General features: G+C 51.4%; 1 protein-coding gene across 1 annotated transcript in view; it reads left to right on the top strand.

Moving 5' to 3' along the window:
• Positions 1–18,932, top strand: part of POLE2 (DNA polymerase epsilon 2, accessory subunit) — a 404,236-nt gene that overhangs the window by 98,912 nt on the left and 286,392 nt on the right. The window contains exon 3 of the mRNA XM_086936593.1: positions 7,991–8,066. Coding sequence (XP_086792719.1) covers positions 7,991–8,066 — 76 coding nt within the window. The remainder of the gene's footprint in view (positions 1–7,990; positions 8,067–18,932) is intronic.

The following is an 18,932-nucleotide window of genomic DNA, read 5'->3' as shown; positions in this document are numbered from 1 at the left end:
CTTCTCCCAGGCGTCCCCCTCTCCCTCAGACCAAATTCTACTTCCTTTCAGTGCATTTGGGCCTGCTATCCCTGACTTAAGGCTAGGGTATTCTAACAAACTGGTATGTTTGTTTGTCACTATTTTGGAAGGGTATTGCACAGTGGTCAGACTTTGTAAATCGGAAGTACCGGGATGGGAACACAAAAACGTGAAAAACCTGGGGCTTTGACCAAAAAACTCTTGTAGAAGTCTGCTGGGTTGATGATGATGATGATGATGAACTGGGCTGCCTCAGCAATTCTGGAACGCCTGGTCACCCTGGTGAACCCTCCAACTGACTCGATGCCCTATGGACGCCTTGCAGCGTATCGGTTCTTTGTGCATGTGCTGTGGAGATTGTAGGGTTTCCACCATCCCAGGCCCATGAGGAACCGGATTCCCGTTTCTTAGGACAGCATCGTTTTAGAACTGAAAGGGGGCCTCCTTTAGGCGGAGGCTTCTAGCTTTTTGGAGGCACGGTTAGAACTCCACACCATGAAGGAAGCATGGGTCTCGGGCCAAATGCCCGAGATTGGGGACTTTTCGACTTGGTGATTGGAACCCGCACCCATTGACTTTGGATGCGGGGATCTGGGCGTCAGTTTTTGTTTTTTTGGAAACAATTTTCATTAAGGAAATACAAGAAAGGTACAAGGCAATGACAAGGCAATAATTGGGTCCACAGTACAAAGTTACAAATTGCGACACTGAGGACGCAAGGTAAGCACAGTGCACTACTCCATATTTACACAGAATAGCAATAACCAGCATGTCTATTAAGCATCTAGTACAGAGCTGGAGTATTGTGCAGACTAGGTACGCACACCAGTTGGCATCTTGTAATCGAGCAGTCACTTCATACTGTTTAGGGTGGGAGCACAGCATCATTACCAGGTTCCTCCAACAGCAAATGTCTCTCAAGCTGTAATTCAACAGAAGGGAATAAACCTATATCATCTCTGTATTTATTCCACCTCCCCCACTTATGATCCCATTTCTTAGGGCACCCTCTGTGCTTGAACACATCCTTCTCGGCGATCATTGCCCTATCCATATCAAGGGCCCAATCGCACAAGCACAGGGCTGCCCCCACTCCCCATTTCTGCGCAGTGTGGCGTTTTGCAATAGCCCACCCCATTGAGGCCCATGTTTGTTCGATTTGTTCGAGATCTGTAGCTTCCCACACATTAAGAAGGCACAACTAGGGGGAGGCTTCCAGAGATTTACCACTCGGTCTCTCCATCTGTTTTGTAACCTTATCCCAGTATTGTCACACCGTGGGGCAGTCCCATAGAATATGGAAGAAAGTGCCCAGCTGGTTACAATTCTGAAGGCACAGGGGATCAGGCCTATTACCTATTTTAAACAAGATCTTTGCGTCAAATATACACAGTGGGGGATTGTCAGTTGGACCAGGCGTAATCTCATTGGAATAGCCACTTCTCTAGGAGAAGTTAGTGCGTCACGCACGTCTTCCTCATCTAGGCCCCCCAGGTCCGCCTCCCAATTCTGCCACAGACGCTGCATGGAGTCCGGAGGATTGTTCAACAACATTTTATAGGTAAGGGATATGGATTTTGTAGGCATAGGGTCAAGTATCAACCTGTCCTCCAGTGGTGAGGACTCGGGCAGAGGAAGATCCTTGGGCAAGGCAGCATCTAAAAGTCTCAGTTTGCGCTAGCTGATACTTGGTCTGTAGGTCTGCAAATGTGGCCAGTTTACCCTTTACCCACAGGTCCCCCACTATCGAGACGCCTATCATGTACCCCCTGTCAAATCCAGGTCATTTGCTGAGCTGACTCAGTATATCTGTCTTCCAGAGGGTGTGGCTTTTATAAGTGTGTTATGCCAGCCCCATTTCTTATTGACTCCATGCCAGATCTCCACAGTGCATGCTGTAGGTCTCGTAAGGTGACGCTTGCAGGGGTTTGTATAGAGAGCTCTACTATATCCTCCCCGTCCCAAGAGCCAACGGTCTGTACGAAAGTTTGGGTTGTCATGCTCCACATGCACACACTTATTGATTGCAACCAGTTGAGTCGCTAAGTAATAGAGCTGCATGTCAGGCAGTGCAATACCCCCATCATACCACCACATTATCGGTTTCTTCATAGCTATGCGTGGGACCCGTCCCTCCCACAGCAGACCTCCCACTATGCTGTCAATACTGGCGAAATAGGTGTCAGGGATCAAGTTGGGGGTGCTCTGCAGTGCGTATAGGAAACGCGGCAGTGCAAAATTTTTAAAAAGTGCGGCCCGCAACAGGGGTAGGGTTCGCCAATGCTTAGCGTCAGAATGAAGAAGAGTCAAGGGCATTACTAGGTTGGACTCGTAAAATAAAGATACCTAAGTACTTGAAGCCCCGTGATGCCACCGGTATTTTGTAGCCCCTAGGATTACGCAACGGGTCACTCCACAGAACGTAAAGTTGGGACTTAGTCCAATTAATAGAGTACCCCGAGTGGGCGCCAAATATATGGAATATATGAAGAACTCAACTGAGGGACCGGGAATACTAGCCAAATAGAGGAAGTTATCATCAGCATACAGTGAGATGCGATTCTCGTGATCCTCTGTCCATTTCAGGCCTCTAATTTCCGGGTCTCCCCTTACCCAAACAGCCAAGGGCTCCAACACCAGGGCAAAAAGCAGGGGCGATAGAGCGCATCCCTGTTTGGTGCAGTGGGAATTGCCTAGAAACAAGATTGCTGACTGTTACCTGTGCAGTCGGTTGGGTAGAGCGCTGTTGAATCCACTTAATAAAATTGCTTTCAAACCCCATTCTAGTCAGCACTGCAAAAAGAAAGTCCCACTCGATGGTATCAAACGCATAGAGGCGTCCAGAGACAGCAGGACCGCATCCTCCCTGATTGTGTCTCTTCTGCCCAGGACCCCCTTCAATCGCCTTAAGTTCAAGGCTGTATTCCGCCCTGGCATAAACTTGGATTGATCCGTATGCACCAGCTTTGTAATATAAGGGATGAGTCTATTGGCCAATAGCTTTGCTAGAATTTTCGCTTCAACTGTGAGGAGGGATATGAGGCAATATGATCTGCAATCATCCTCTGGTTTGCCTGGTTTGTGTATAACCACGATTGAGGCCGTCCTAACGTCATTTAGTAGGACTCCAACATCAAAACTTTCGGTATACATTTGCAGTAGGTGGGGAGAGATCTTGGAGGCCATTGGCTTGAAAAATTAAATTGGGAGCCCATTGGGTCCCATGGCTTTGCCGGAACGCACATCATGAATTGCTTTCTTTTTTTCGGCCTCTGTTATGTCGCTCTCTAGGGAGTCTCTATCTTGAGCGGATAGGCAGGTGACTTTAATAGTCGATACGAGTTCCGCAGCCATGGAGGACTGGGACACCTCAGCAGACGTTTACACCAATGAGACATAAGAGGTGAACATTTCGGCAATCTGCTGGGGATCAGTGAGCAGTTCTCTGTCGGACCCAGATATCGAGTGTAGCCACCTAGATGCTGGTTCCTTTTTCTGTAACCAGGCCAGGAGTTTACCCGTCCACTCTCCATGTTCGTATATTGTATGTCAGATGGTGTTATATCTTGCTTTGGCCACTTACGTCAGAAGCTGCTGGTAATCAAGGAGCACCATATCTAGTGAGTGTTGTGCCTCCAAGTCAGGAGTACATGCCAGGGCTTTGTCCTTGGCCAGGATTTCCTCCTTTAGCTTTGCTACACGCTTAGTGAGTTCCCTCTTATGCCCCACTATCAGCAACAGGGCCCAGCCCTTAATAACGGCCCGAACGCCCCCCACAACGCACAGGCTGAACTGACGATCCCACATTTACTGTAAAATAGTAGTCAGTGTCTTTGAGCAATGTTTCCCTAATGTGGGGTAACTTAAGTGCTCAGGGATTTATTGTGATGGTAGTGCAGTGCTTGGTTTCCCCTTAGTTAGGTTCATGAGGAGATTGATCAGACATTCTGCGCGTGAGGCACATAATCAGAGAAAACTTGTATATCTTGAGCGAGTGTGAACATGTGGTCAATGCGTGATCGACTATTGTGGGCCCCAGAGTGGAGTGACTATTTTTTAAGTACTTTATCTGGGAGCCATCCTGCCCTTCCTCCAGGGTGTGGCCAGCTGACCCCACCCTCGGGGATCAGCAGCAGAGTGGGGCCTTGGCTCCCGCAGGCACACTTGTTGTCAAACTTAGTGAGGATACCTGGCTGACAGAACACATACAGGAGCCCTGAATCCCTGAACACAAGTAAAAGTTTTGATTCTCGATGTCTCATTTGTCCTTCTTTGGTGTTGGTAAAAATTTTGGAAAAGAGGGAAAATGTTGCTAATTCTTTACTTTTGTGGTGGGTTTATCTTATTGGCGCATTTTGGCTCTGTTAGTGCATGAACGATACAGAAAAGGGGGTGGTGATGAACAGAGTGTCTGAATTAAGCAGACCACTCTTACCCAGTCCAAAGATCAGGGCTTGATCCATCACCGTTATTTATCTCACTGCCCCATCCTAGCTCAGAACCTGGCTATATACAAATCAGTCTGTCCCTGGCCCAGTGCATCATGGGAACAGGGCAGACTAAACTACCAAGCCAATTCTTCACCAGAAAGGAGACAAGCTACCGGGGACCGGTTTCTGGCATTTCAGCTGTCTTCGGCCCGGCTTGCTTGAAACCTGATGGAGCAGTGAGAAAGGGACTCATGTCTGAGTATACCCTGCCACATCTATAGTGGCCAAAAACGATACAGAAAAGGGGGTGGTGATGAACAGAGTGTCTGAATTAAGCAGACCACTCTTACCCAGTCCAAAGATCAGGGCCTGATCCATCACCGTTATTTATCTCACTGCCCCATCCCAGCTCAGAACCTGGCTATATGCAAATCAGTCTGTCCCTGGCCCAGTGCATCATGGGAACAGGGCAGACTAAACTACCAAGCCAATTCTTCACCAGAAAGGAGACAAGCTACCGGGGACCGGTTTCTGGCATTTCAGCCGTCTTCGGCCCGGCTTGCTTGAATCCTGATGGAGCAGTGAGAAAGGGACTCATGTCTGAGTATACCCTGCCACACCCAGTGTAAGAATTGGCTTTTGTAGTTTGGTTTGCCCTGTTCCCATCATGCACTGGGACAGGAACAGACTAATTTGCATACAGCCAGGTTCTGAAACTGGGATGGTGCAGTGAGCTAAAAAACGGTGTTGGATCTAGCCCTGATCTCTTGACTGGGTGAGAGCTTTCTGCTTAATTCAGAGACTCTGTCCCTCACCACCCCTTGTTGTAAATATTTTTGTCCACCCTAAGCGTGGAAGGGTATTCTCAGATGTGAGACCCTTGCTCATTGCACCATCAGGATTCAAGCAAACCGGGCCGAAGACGGCTGTAATGCCAGAAACCGGTCCCCGGGAGCTTGTTTCCTTCCCAGTGTAAGAATTGGCTTTTGTAGTTTGGTTTGCCCTGTTCCCATCATGCACTGGGACAGGAACAGACTAATTTGCATACAGCCAGGTTCTGAAACTGGGATGGTGCAGTGAGCTATAAAACGGTGTTGGATCTAGCCCTGATCTCTTGACTGGGTGAGAGCTTTCTGCTTAATTCAGAGACTCTGTCCCTCACCACCCCTTGTTGTAAATATTTTTGTCCACCCTAAGCGTGGAAGGGTATTCTCAGATGTGAGACCCTTGCTCATTGCACCATCAGGATTCAAGCAAACCGGGCCGAAGACGGCTGTAATGCCAGAAACCGGTCCCCGGGAGCTTGTTTCCTTCCCAGTGTAAGAATTGGCTTTTGTAGTTTGGTTTGCCCTGTTCCCATCATGCACTGGGACAGGAACAGACTAATTTGCATACAGCCAGGTTCTGAAACTGGGATGGTGCAGTGAGCTATAAAACGGTGTTGGATCTAGCCCTTATCTCTTGACTGGGTGAGAGCTTTCTGCTTAATTCAGAGACTCTGTCCCTCACCACCCCTTGTTGTAAATATTTTTGTCCACCCTAAGCGTGGAAGGGTATTCTCAGATGTGAGACCCTTGCTCATTGCACCATCAGGATTCAAGCAAACCGGGCCGAAGACGGCTGTAATGCCAGAAACCGGTCCCCGGGAGCTTGTTTCCTTCCCAGTGTAAGAATTGGCTTTTGTAGTTTGGTTTGCCCTGTTCCCAGCCAGGTTCTGAAACTGGGATGGTGCAGTGAGCTAAAAAACGGTGTTGGATCTAGCCCTGATCTCTTGACTGGGTGAGAGCTTTCTGCTTAATTCAGAGACTCTGTCCCTCACCACCCCTTGTTGTAAATACTGTTAGTGCATTAAGTCATTAGCTCTCCAAACAGTTGTCCCTCCCTGCCAGTGTTGCGGCCAGATCCCTGTGGTGCTGAGTTCCCGGTCTGTGGTGGATACTGCCATGTGTTTGTCGAGCATCCCGATCCCTGCTGCGGGGTGTGGCAGCTGGTGAACCTCCCTGCGGCTGATGTAGGGTGCATTGTGATTCCCCTGTGCTTGGTTTTATGGGTCAACATTCATAGAGTTTTGTGGTGATTGGCCCTGGCTTGTATATCTCTGCTCATGGTATGCCTATAACTGGCACCTTTCTACCAGGTAGTCCATTCTATGGCACTCCCCAGGGTCTGGTTGCTGCCATCCTCACTGTCCTCTACCGTCAAAATTAATATGGAACCATATGGGGTTCTGTGGTAGAGTTCCCTTTAACACTGGTGCCATTTGCAGGCGGTCTTTTATAGTTTGTTTTGGACTAATTTAGCAGTGTCTCTCTGGGCATGCGCTTGTTTTTCCCTATCTTTTTCTTGTTCCTTTTTGTGGTAATGTAATATATGGGCTTGTATCTCTTGCCAGGGTTCGCTGTCAAACCCACCCACCCTGCCAATCCACTCTGTATCGCGGTGAACAGCCCTTTTTGTGAATATTGAAAAGTAAGCAACTTGTGGGCCCGTAGCGATTCATGGTGGTCCTGTCTCTTGTCCCCATTATTCCCTCATTCTATCCAAGAAATCAGTGATGCTCTCCACTAGTTTCATAGTCCCTGCCATTAACCCTCCTACTTCACGATAGTCAGGGAACATCTCTCTCGGGCCGTCCATATTCTGTGATTGTGTGAATTAAAGGTGGCCCTTCATGCTCTGTGTCTGTCAGCGTACTTGCAGTGATGCAAATTTGGGCGAACACCAAGTTACTCTGCTCTCCAATAAGACTACTTAGCAGACTTTTAATATCGCCTATTACTAGGTCTGTTCTTGCAGTGTTATTCTCAAAACATGCAATCTATTTCTCTGATACATCTAGCAATGGCGGTAACTTTGTCCTTACCCCTCTTTATCTATCTGAGTCCATGGCACATAAATGGGATGTTGCAGGGTGCCCCAGAGACTCGAACCGAGATCCCAGCACTCGAGTCAGCAGGCCTGGCCACTGCACCGCATCCTCTCGACTCCCGTGTTACCTGTCAGGGAACTGTCCTTCTCCCAGACCGTGATTGATGAAAACAGCTCTTTATTCATTACATAGGTGAAACCGATGCATTACCAATGCTTGTTTTTATTCCTTCAGCGTTACAAGGCTTTCAAACCATTCTCCACGCCCTTGAAGCAGAAGCCTCTTTCTTGACAAAGGTGCTTAAGTACCAATGTCTCTATTCTATCTGTACATATACTTAGCAAATTGCAGCAAGGAGTCTGCACCCTAAGTTTAAAACGGTGTGCATAACCATAGTCTTGGAGACATGCAAAATCCCAATCACAACATAAGCAACTAGAAGTGCCTGCCTATCTTCCTTAGTTCACATTCCCTTCAGTACACAGGAAGGTTCCTCACAGGCGTTTACTGTGAACTGTGTTGTTACCTCCTCCTCCTTGTCTCTGGCCTGCTTTCCCCTCAGGTTCACACCCCTGCTGCTTCATTTGCCCTCTTTCTGTACTGCCCTAGCCCCCAGCATCCATTTATGAGCCAACCAGTTTCCTGCTTAATTTTCTCATTTCCCTTTCAGTGTCTTCAAATATGATCGAACTCTCGGTGGTGGAAACAGCGGTCCAGGAGTGCAGTCGCTCTTCAGACGAATCCATGTACGTGAAAGAAAAGGACAGTTTTTGGGGTGTTGTGCTAACATTTCTCCTTTGTGTGCAACCCAAGGTGGACACATCCATCCATCCAGTCAGTCTATTTATAAAAAAAAAAAATGTTTATTCAAGTAACATCGAAATCATCTAACACATACAGAATGTGATTGCCGCAGTCCTCATACAGGCAGTTAAACAAGTCCAACGACCATAGTGTATTACATAGGGAGGGGTTTCAGTTGGGGATACCATATCAAGCAAACCATACATGATGGACCCTCCAAATTCCCTTGTTGGTGATGGCCAGAACTAATTGTTGGCGTGTACCATGGACCATAACAAATAAGACTGATGACCATATCCGAGATAAACCCAGCCAAAAGAAGAACCCCCTCACCGTCATCGCCCTCTAACCCACCCTCCCCCAGGCGTGGCACATAGAGCAGCAATACTAATAGATACATTAGTCTAACTTAATACCTCTTTCCACTGGGCAATATGCAGCTTTACTTTGGATAGTGGTGCAGGCCTGCAACAAGACCATGAACGGTGACAGGTCGACAGGAGGACCCACACACCTCCATATGTGTGTTAATCAAATCTGAAAGAGACACGTTAGTGATAGATTCCTTACCTTAGAATATCCCCAGGCGTCAGACTGGATCCGGAAAATTTTCGCGTAGCAATACCCCTGCGCGTCGGTAGGCGTCGTCTGCGGCTCCGCGTCCGTCGTCGGCGTCGTGAGCGCCGGAATGACGTAGTCGGAGTACTTAGACGCCGCCCATGCGCGCTGACGTCAGTTCTTCTTTTTTCCGCGCCAGCTAGCGCAGATCCGGAAGAAGCTCTACCCCCAGTCAATTTTTGACTGAACTTTTTGATCTTTTTGATCGCTCTTTCTTATCGAGTCTTTGACTCCATCGGTGCCAGGGATGCCCGGGTTCAAGCCTTGCTCGAAGTGCGACCGACTCATGTCGGTCACGGACCCCCATCGCCGGTGCCTGAAGTGCTTAGGCCACGACCATGATGATCGAACCTGCTCCGACTGCCGGGCCCTGACGTCGAAGGCTAGGCGGGAGCGGTCCCGCAAGCGACTTTAGCTGAGGCAGTCGGCCTGCGCCGCTCCAGGTCCCGGTCCCGGTCCCACGGGAGGTCGAGGGACAGGTCACGAGGTCGAAGTCATCGGAGCTCCGGAAGTGGACACCGATCGTCTGGTTCCAAGTCCTCAGGTAAGAGGCATGAGCGGTCGGAGCGACGTCATCGATCCTCCGACCCACCCCGACGCTCGCACGATGCGGCCGGGGGCTCGGGCGACACCGCCCACGCGGCTCCGCGGGAGTCGCTAGCCTCGCCGCCTGCCCCACATCTTCGGGTCCCTGGGCAGGGCGCGACGCCGGAGGAGGTCGAGAGGTACCTCATGGCTCAGTCGGTTCCAGTGGCGCCTTCGGGCCCGACGGTTCCGTCTGGAGGTTCTAACGGGTCGGGCGCTTCGGCCTCGACGCCGCCGGCGACTTCGGTCTCGGCGCCGCAGGACCTCGCCGGATCCGGTGCCGCCCCCAATGTTTCCTACGGTCCGACTGAGGCGCCGGAAGGGCACCGCTGGCGCCGATTCCGTCGGCCTTTGGGGATTTTTATCTCCACGAGGAGGCCCTGTCTGCTAATCCTGGTTTACAGGACACAGGTGACGAGGAAGATTGGGAGGGGTCCGAGGACCCTCTGGCACTAGATTGCCAGTCTCAACAGGACTGGACATATGAGCTTGGGGAGTGGGTGCTGCCACAATGCCCGGAGGAGGTCCAGGCTAAACTCGGCCAAGCCCTTGCGGAAGGCCGAGACGCAGCACGCTTTTCTATCCGGTGTGGGCTGGATACCACGGACTCACTGGGCAGGGTGATGGCAACGACAGTGGCGGTTCGACGCCACGCCTGGTTGAGGTCCGCCAACTTCTCGGCCGATGTCCAGGCCACGCTACTGGACATGCCGTTTGATGGCCGTCGCCTCTTCGGCGACAACGCAGACCATGCGCTGGAACGTTTCAAGGACTCCAGGGCTACGGCCAAGTCCTTGGGCCTCACGGCCCCACGCCAGCAATCGGGTGCCTTTCGCTCCTTTCGTGGCCACGGAAGGGGCGCCCCCACACGTACGGCCAGCCACGCGCCGCAGAATGTCCAACGTGGAAACCGCCGTGGCGGCGGTCGGGGACCACGGCGAGGCCAGTCCACACCCCCCGCAGCAGCACCTGCCTCTAAACCTTCCTAGTCCGAGTTTTCAGCCCTATGTGACGCCTGTGGGAGGCAGGGTTCGCCATCACCTCTCCCACTGGCGCACAGTCACTTCGGACAGGTGGGTGCTGCAGATTGTCCGAAGGGGCTACTCCCTCCCCTTCGAGGCATCCCCTCCATCCATGCCACCGCAATGCCACCGCGTGTCGGGGGGGATCACTTGCAACTTCTGCAAGAGGAAGTCACGGCCCTCTTGGCCAAGAGGGCCATCGAGCGCGTTCCTGGGCCAGAAGTAGGGTGTGGATGTTACTCCCACTACTTTCTGGTACCCAAGAAGGGCAAAGGGGGCCTGCGCCCGATCTTGGACCTACGGAACGTCAACGGCTTCCTCCGGTAGGAGAAATTCAAGATGCTAACTTTGGCTCAGGTCCTGGCTGCCCTTGACCCGGAAGACTGGATGGTAGCATTGGACCTGCAGGACGCTTATTTCCACATTCCCGTCCTGCCGGCCCACCGGCGTTACCTGCAGTTCACGGTAGGCCAAGAGCACTTTCAGTTTACCGTGCTCCCCTTCGGCCTTACCAGCGCCCCACGGGTGTTCACGAAGGTGATGGCGGTGGTCGCAGCTCATCTGCGCAGGCAGGGGGTGTCAGTCTTCCCCTACCTCGACGACTGGTTGTTGAAGGCGGGCTCGCCCCAGGTAGTCGTCACCCACCTCCAGACTACGGCCGACCTCCTGCACTTGCTGGGGTTTTCCATCAATGTGCCGAAGTCACACCTGTGCCCCTCTCAGAAGCTCCTCTTCATCGGAGCGGTTCTCGACTCGGCGCAGTTTCGGGTTTACCCACCTGAACAGTGGGTTCGAGATATTCAGGCTCTGATTCCCATCTTCCAGCCGTTATCCCGAGTCTCGGTCAGGTTGACGCTGCGGCTTCTGGGGATGATGGCCTCCTGCATCCTTCTGGTGCATCACGCCAGGTGGCGGATGCGGGCTCTGCAGTGGGACCTGAAGTTTCAGTGTGCCCAGCATCAGGGCAACCTGCCCGATCATGTCTTGATCTCGGAGGGCACTGCGAGACAACTGCAGTGGTGGCTCACGGACCGCGACTGGGTCAGTGGCAGATCCCTCTCCCTACCCCACCCGGAGCACGTAGTTGTGACGGACGAGTCTCTCCAGGGCTGGGGAGGCCATATGCGAGAGGCGGAGATCAGAGGCCTCTGGTCTCCGGCGGAGTCCCGGCTCCATATCAACATGTTGGAGCTGCGGGCGATTCGTCTAGCACTAAAGGCATTTCTCCCCTCAATTCGGGGGAGTGTAGTGCAAGTGTTCACCGACAACACCATCGCCATGTGGTACTGCAACTAACAAGGCGGAGTGGGGTTGTGGGCCCTGTGCCAGGAGGCTCTGCGCCTATGGCAATGGCTGGAACATCAGGGCGTGACCCTGGTGGTTCAACACCTGGCAGGCTCTCTGAATGCCAGGGCGGACGAACTCAGCCGTCGGTGCATGATGGATCACGAATGGCGTCTGAACTCGGACGTGGCGCAAGGTCTCTTCCAGCAATGGGGAGAGCCTTGGTTAGATCTATTCGCCACAGAAGAGAACGCGCAATGTCATCAGTTCTGCGCGTTGGAATTTCCAAGGCGGCACTCGCTCGGCGACGCTTTTTGTCGCGAGTGGAGCTGCGGTCTGTTGTACGCCTTTCCGCCTATACCACTTCTGCCCAGAGTGCTGAAGAAGATCAGGCGCGACCGGGCCCAGGTTATCCTTGTGGCTCCGGACTGGGCACGAAGATACTGGTATCCCGAGCTATTCAGCATGTCATTCGATCCCCCGATTCGTCTGCCTCTTCGGGAGGACCTTCTGTCGCAGCAGCAGGGGACGGTGCTGCACCCGAACCTGTCCAGTCTCCACCTACAAGCTTGGAGATTGAGCTGCGACAGTTGAGGCCATTTGACTTGCCTCCTGAAGTCTGTGATATCATTCTGGCAGCCAGGCGTCCCTCCACAAAGTCGGTATACGCCTGCAGGTGGAACAGATTTGTGGCATGGTGCACAGCAAAGGCTGTGGATCCTCTCTCTGCACCCCTTTCGGAAGTGCTGCTTCTTTCCCTTGCCCAGCAGGGCTCTGCTCTGGGCACTCTTAAAGGGTACCTTTCTGCTCTTTCTGCCTTCTTAAGGCTACCTGATCAGCCTTCTTTATTCAAGTCCCCCATTGTAAGTAGATTTCTGAAGGGCATCACACACATGTTTCCTTCTGTTCCCTTTGTGATGCCCCAGTGGGACTTGAATCTTGTTCTCACTTATCTGATGTGTGCTCCCTTTGAGCCGCTACATAACTGTCCTCTCCGTCTTCTCACATTGAAGACTGCTTTCCTGGTCGCCATCACCTCTGCCAGGAGAGTGAGTGAGCTCCAGGCTCTTTCTTGTACTCCACCCTTCCTATCTGTTCATCCTGACAAGGTGGTGTTGCGTACACGACCTTCCTTTCTGCCCAAGGTTGTCACGGCCTTCCACATCGGGCAGTCCATTACTTTGCCCACCTTCTTTCCGCATCCCTTGAAAGAGGAAGAGAGGCTCCACCGTCTGGATCCAAAACTTGCGCTCTCCTATTACATAGACCGCACACGCCAATTCCGGGTGGATGACCAACTCTTTGTTGGTTACGTGGGCGCGAAGAAGGGAAAGGCAGTACACAAGAGGACCATTTCGCGGTGGATCATCTGTGTATTCAGGCATGTTACTCCATGGCGAAAAAGGAGCCCCCTGCTGGACTGCGGGCTCATTCCACTCGTGCCACGGCAACAACAACTGCCCTGGGCCGAGGAGTCCCTTTACAGGACATTTGCTAGGCAGCAACGTGGGCCTCGCTGCACACGTTTGCAAGACACTATTGCCTGGACAGCCAAGTCCGGAGGGATGGCTTCTTTGGCCGTTCCGTCCTCCAGGACTTTCTGGTGTGATATTGGTTCGCAGACCCACCACCGGGGTTGTTATTGCTGGGGTATCTATTCTAAGGTAAGGAATCTATCACTAACGTGTCTCTTTCAGATGCACAAGTTACTACTAGTGTAACGATATATCTGTAAAAGACATCCTCCCCGTTCTGCGAACCAATATCTAGGGTTAAGGTCATCCCCTTTCAGGGCCCTAGTTTTATGGCACCAGTGTTGGTTCTATCATGGCTCTGCGTATCTGGCGCAGAAAAGCTGTGTATCAGAACTGACGTCAGCGCGCATGGGCGGCGTCTAAGTACTCCGACGACGTCATTCCGGCGCTCACGACGCCGGCGACGCCTACCGACGCGCAGGGGTATTGCTACGCAAACATTTTCCGAATCCAGTCTGACGCCTGGGGATATTCTAAGGTAAGGAATCTATCACTAACTAATTTCACTTACAGATATATCGTTACACAAGTAGTAACTTGTGCGTTAACATCAAGTTTGTACGGTCTGATCACTAGTGGTGGAGTCTACATCCGAACCCACCTCTGATGTCTTCAATGAAAGCGTGAGCGCCTCCCAGCTCTTGCAGTTTCCAAAGCCTTCTCACTATGTGTGCGACTAGCTGCTTGAATCCTATCAGTACCCTCGCCCTGTCCCCCCTCCTCCCTCCCCCCATCGGAGAAAAACACCCCTCCATCTCTTAAAGTTCGGGCCTCGTTTAGATTTCCAGTGCGCTGTAATCTCTCGCTTGGCTAATACCAGACCCAAGTCTATAAACTTGCTAGTGATCTTGGTTTTGGATGTGCGAGGGAACCAGTGGAGTAAGCAGTGGGCCGGCGCTAGTTCTACAATCCTCTGTGATGTCACAGAGCAACTCCATCACCTCAAGCCAGTAACTTGTCAGTTTGGGGCAGTCCCAAAGCATATGGCGAAGATCTGCCCCCTCCTTGTTGCATTGTGGGTAGAGCGCTGTGGACACATTAAAATATTTGTTAATTTTTGCTGGGGTCAGATACGCCCTACGTAAGATAAAAAATTTAACCAGCTGAAATCGAGCGTTTCTAGTGCATTTCCAAGGTCATTCCAGTAATTCAGACCACACCTTCTCAGGGATCTCCCTGCCCAAGTCCTCCTCCCACTTCCGCTGCAGGTCCGCCAATGGGGCGAGCCTCTCTTGAGTCATTCGTCTATATAAACACGTGACTGCTTTGATAGTACCCGCCGCCAATACCACACATTGGCAGACCATGGAAGTATGCGGCTCAGAAAGACAGTCTCCCCAGTGCTTCTGAATGGCCGCTGTGAGGGCCGAATGGAGCAGGTAGTCCCTGCGAGGCAGATCATGTCGGTCTCTCAGAGTCTCGAACCGTATAAGGGCACTATCATCATACAGGTCTCCTAGCGTGGTCAGGCCCAGGTCACTCCACTGGTGTAATGCTGCCCAGTTACCCACGTGAGGGAGTATCATACACACAGTGATGGGGATTTCAGGAGCATAAGGGCGTGCAATCTGCGCTCTCATCCGGCTCCTGTTCCAACACAACCTGAAAGTTTTGTATTCCATAGGTAGTGTTTTGAGACACACCGATTGTTGTAAAATAATGGAGGACAATATTTGCCTAGGAACCCATCTGTCTTCCCTCTTGCCCACTCCTCTGAATTCCAGAGCCACCGCTTGGGTAACCCATTGCAGTTGGGCTGCTAAATAATAAGATTCGAAGTCTTGCACTGCCAGTCCACCCTTCCCTCTCGGGCGCAAGAGGGTCTTAAGGGCCACTCTTTGCCTGCCCGTGAGCCAGATAAATCTTATGATCATCGTTTGTAGGCACTTAAAGAGCATTACCTGGATCCAGATGGGAAGGGTCCCAAAATAATATATGAGTCTAGGTAATGCCACCATCTTAAGCAGGGCAACTCGGCCCGCCACAGATAGTGGGAACGTCACCCAGAACTCCATACTGCCCTGAAGCCGCCAGATGGCCCTGCCTACGTTTCCCTCCAACAGATCTGCCTGAGTATGATAAATACGAGTCCCCAGGTAAGTCAAGCTATTATACTCCCAACAAACTCCACCAGTACTCGAAGGACCCTCCCTCACTGGAGCAGCGGGAAATAGGCAGGACTTCTCCCAATTCACCTTAAGGCCCGCCATCAATTTGAGATCTTGGAGCAAGCGTATCGCCCCAACGAGGGCAGCTTCTGTGTCCGCTAAGAACATAAGTAGGTCATCAGCATAAAGCGCAATGTATTGAATACCGCCATGAACATCAAAACCCCTGTATCGACGTCCCGGCATGGGCCGCTAATGGCTCAATAGCCAAAGAAAATAATAGAGGGGAGAGTGGGCAACCCTGACGTGTCCCTCTGCTCACCGCACATGTATCTGAGATCAAACCCCCCGTCTTAACGCAGGCCGTAGAGAATCTATATAGCAATGCTGTTCAATTCACCAAGTCCTCCCCCAGTCCAAATGTGCACATAACATGAAATAAATAAGGCCTTTCTAGACTATCAAAGGCCTTTTCAATATTTACTGAGAATATGGCAGCTGATGTCCTCAAATACGTGTCAGATTCCAATATGCGGAGTAGCTGTAGCACTTTTACCGCTGTGTTTCGCTTTGGAATAAATCCCGCCTGGTCTGCGTGGACCAAGTGGGTCATATGGGGGAGCAACAGGGCCGCCAGTATCCGACTCAAAATCTTATAATCTGTAGGAAGCATAGACAGTGGCCTGTACGCGGTTCTATCTGAGGGTGACTTTCCCGGTTTCAGAAGGGGGATTATTTTCGCTTCACGGGTAGAGGCAGGAAGCTGTCCCATCTTCTTTGGCTCATTATAGAGAGTCACTAATTTAGGGGCAATTAGATCTATGTAGGTGAGATAAAATTCGACCAGCAACCCATCTGCTCCGGTGGACTTCTTGCTCGCCATATGTTTAATCGCACCTCTCACTTCCCCCAGTGTGATTTCTTGACCAAGTTGTTCAGCTTCTGAGTTAGCAATTACTGGGAGATTGGTCTTTTCCAGAAACTCTCTGAAGATCACCTCATTCATCACAACCTTACTCTGGTAAAGCTCAGTGTAATATGTATGTAACTGCTCATTTATTCTCTGTTGTGTGCAACAAAGTTCCCCCGATAGGCTATAATTCTAAGATAGGCAATCGCTGCCGCTATGGGTTGGCCAACCAAGCCAGGAGGGTGCCAGATTTATCTCTCTCAGTATGAACGCGTGCAACATACTTCCTACAGTCGAAACAGCGCAGTCTTTCAACTTCCACAGCGACTGCTTCTCTCGCTTCCAGTAAGGCCCTGTGTCTTTGAGGCTGATCAGGTCGAACGCACTCCTATTCTCTTAAGAATCCATCAGCAGAATCTAGATCCTGGAGTAAGGTCTTCCTGATCCTAACCACATTGGAAATGCACAGACCCCTCACCACCACTTTAAAGGCGTCCCATTCCACAGCAATCGAAGACGCCGATCCCTCGTCCTCTAAAAAATATTGAGTCACCCCAGTGTCCATAGCCTCCCGAAAGACTCCATCGTCTAAAAGCTCAGAATTTAACCGCCAATTTCGGAATTACCGAGCGCACACAAGACCACCCAACCCTGACCAGCAATGGGTTATGGTCTGACAGTGTCCTGATGAGATATTCACTATGCGTGGTCATAGTGGGCAGTTCTGGGGAGCAGAGTATAGCATCGATCCGAACATGAAGTTCGTGAAGGCCAGAGAAAAGGGAATAGTCTCTGTCAGTCGGGTGATGCACTCTCCATGTGTCTACCAGTCCCCAGTGTTCCTGCCAGGCCTTCCTAGCTCTAGCTATCTTATTGGTAGGGGCAGTAGAGAGGGGCGTATGAGACCTATCTTGCAAGACATCAGTGACCGAATTAAAGTCCCCACACATAAGAACAGGGCTGGTCAAATAAGGCGCCAGCTTCCCAGAGAGCTGAGCGAAGAAGGACGGGTGATCAATGTTAGGCGCATAAACGCTACACAGCGTAATATCACTGCCATTGAGAAGGCCCAACACCACCACATACCTGCCCTCGGGGTCCGTGAGCTGCTGTACTAGCTGAAAGGAGACCCCCCACTCTAACCCAAATTAAGAAACCCAGCGCAAAAGCAGAATAAGCGGCATAATGAACTTGGCCCCTCCATCTACGCTGTAGCCTGCAATACCCTCTTGGCCTGTGATATGCCTTTCTTGGATAAAGGCTACCTGAATCCCCCCTACGTATAAAATAAGCATGTACCTTATAACTGCGGCCCATTGTGTGCAGGCTCCTAACATTCCAAGATATGCATTTTAATACCACCAACAATCCCATAGTGATATCTGTGCCCAACAGTCATGCCGAGTACCAGTGGTGCCACGCCTGGGTCCCCAGAAAACAACCCCAACTCCCCGTCCCAAGGACAGTAACTATAAAACAAGCTCCCATCCAAACCTTAAGAACCTAAAATTAAATAAAACATCCGACTACTTCAGAGGCAGTGGTGGACGCGACTGACCGGGGACATGTTCCCAGCTCGTGAGGCACCAGCTGCGAAGAATCAATGCAAGCTCAGGGACCCCACTCAGGGTATTATAGTAATAGAGGGAAAGTAAAACATTACTGCTAGGAACTAATAGCTAGGTCACACAATGTCATCTACACTTTGTGGTGTCACCGCTGGTAATTTCAGGCTGCTACCATTCGACATACATGTCAGAGTCATTGTCTGCAGAGTCCTTATCGGACCCCGCATCTTCATCCGTTGGAGGCAGACTCTGAGTCTGGGATAAGGATATCACCGCCTGTAATGCTGCAGCCTGCTCCTTCGTAGATTGTGTTGCTCTAGGCGGTACCTGGGCTCTCCTCCTTGATCTCCGTAGTCCCCGTGATCCAGAACGTCTGGTCTTTGCAGTCGTCCCCTCTCCGGACATGTCAGCCGCCAGGTCCCCCCTTGTAGCCTTCCAGCCAGGCCCACGCTTCAGAAGGAGAATCAAAGGAGCGAGTGGTGTTGTTGAGCACAATGCGCAGCTGGGCTGGGAACATCAGGGAGTACTGCAGTCCCTCGTCTCGCAGAGCTTTTTTGACTTCCATATAGGAAGCTCACTTGCGCTGAACTTCCAGAGTGCAATCCGATAGAGGGTGACCTTACTATTGCTCACTTGAAAGGGGCCCTCCATCCTTGCTCTCTGCAGCAGAATGTCCCTGTCCCAGAAGTGAAGCAGGCGGGCCACTATCTGTCTCAGAGGCCTCCCTGGAGCCAAGGGTCTAGCCAGCACTCTGTGGGCGCGTTCCAGAGTATAAAAGGACGTCAGCCCCTCTGGGGCCACTACTGTTTTGAACCAATGTTCCAGGTAAGCCACCATATCACTCCCTCCGATTCCCTCTGGTAAACCTACCACTCTGACGTTGATCTGTCGATTGCGGCCTTCCGCATCTTCAGCCCTGCGTTCCGGGGCACTGACTCTGTCTGTGACGGCACTCAGCTGTTGATCTGTCGCTTTCTGCGCCGGCAAGAGATCTGGCACAGAAGTCTCATTATGCCTGATCCTTTCTGACAATTTCTTGTGCTCCTCGCATAGAAGGCCCAGGCCCACCGCCACTGTACTTATATCCTGGTGAAGGGTGGCCTTGGTGTCAGAGATGGCATCAAGAATCTGTTGCAGTTGCCGTTGGAGCGGATCTCCCGAGCCCGTCTGTAGGCGCT

Source organism: Lissotriton vulgaris, chromosome 9 (assembly GCF_964263255.1).
Source record: "Lissotriton vulgaris chromosome 9, aLisVul1.2, whole genome shotgun sequence".
Classification (NCBI taxonomy): domain Eukaryota; kingdom Metazoa; phylum Chordata; class Amphibia; order Caudata; family Salamandridae; genus Lissotriton; species Lissotriton vulgaris.
The sequence above is the reverse complement of the archived record's forward strand: the minus strand, read 5'-3'. Positions and strand labels throughout refer to the sequence as shown.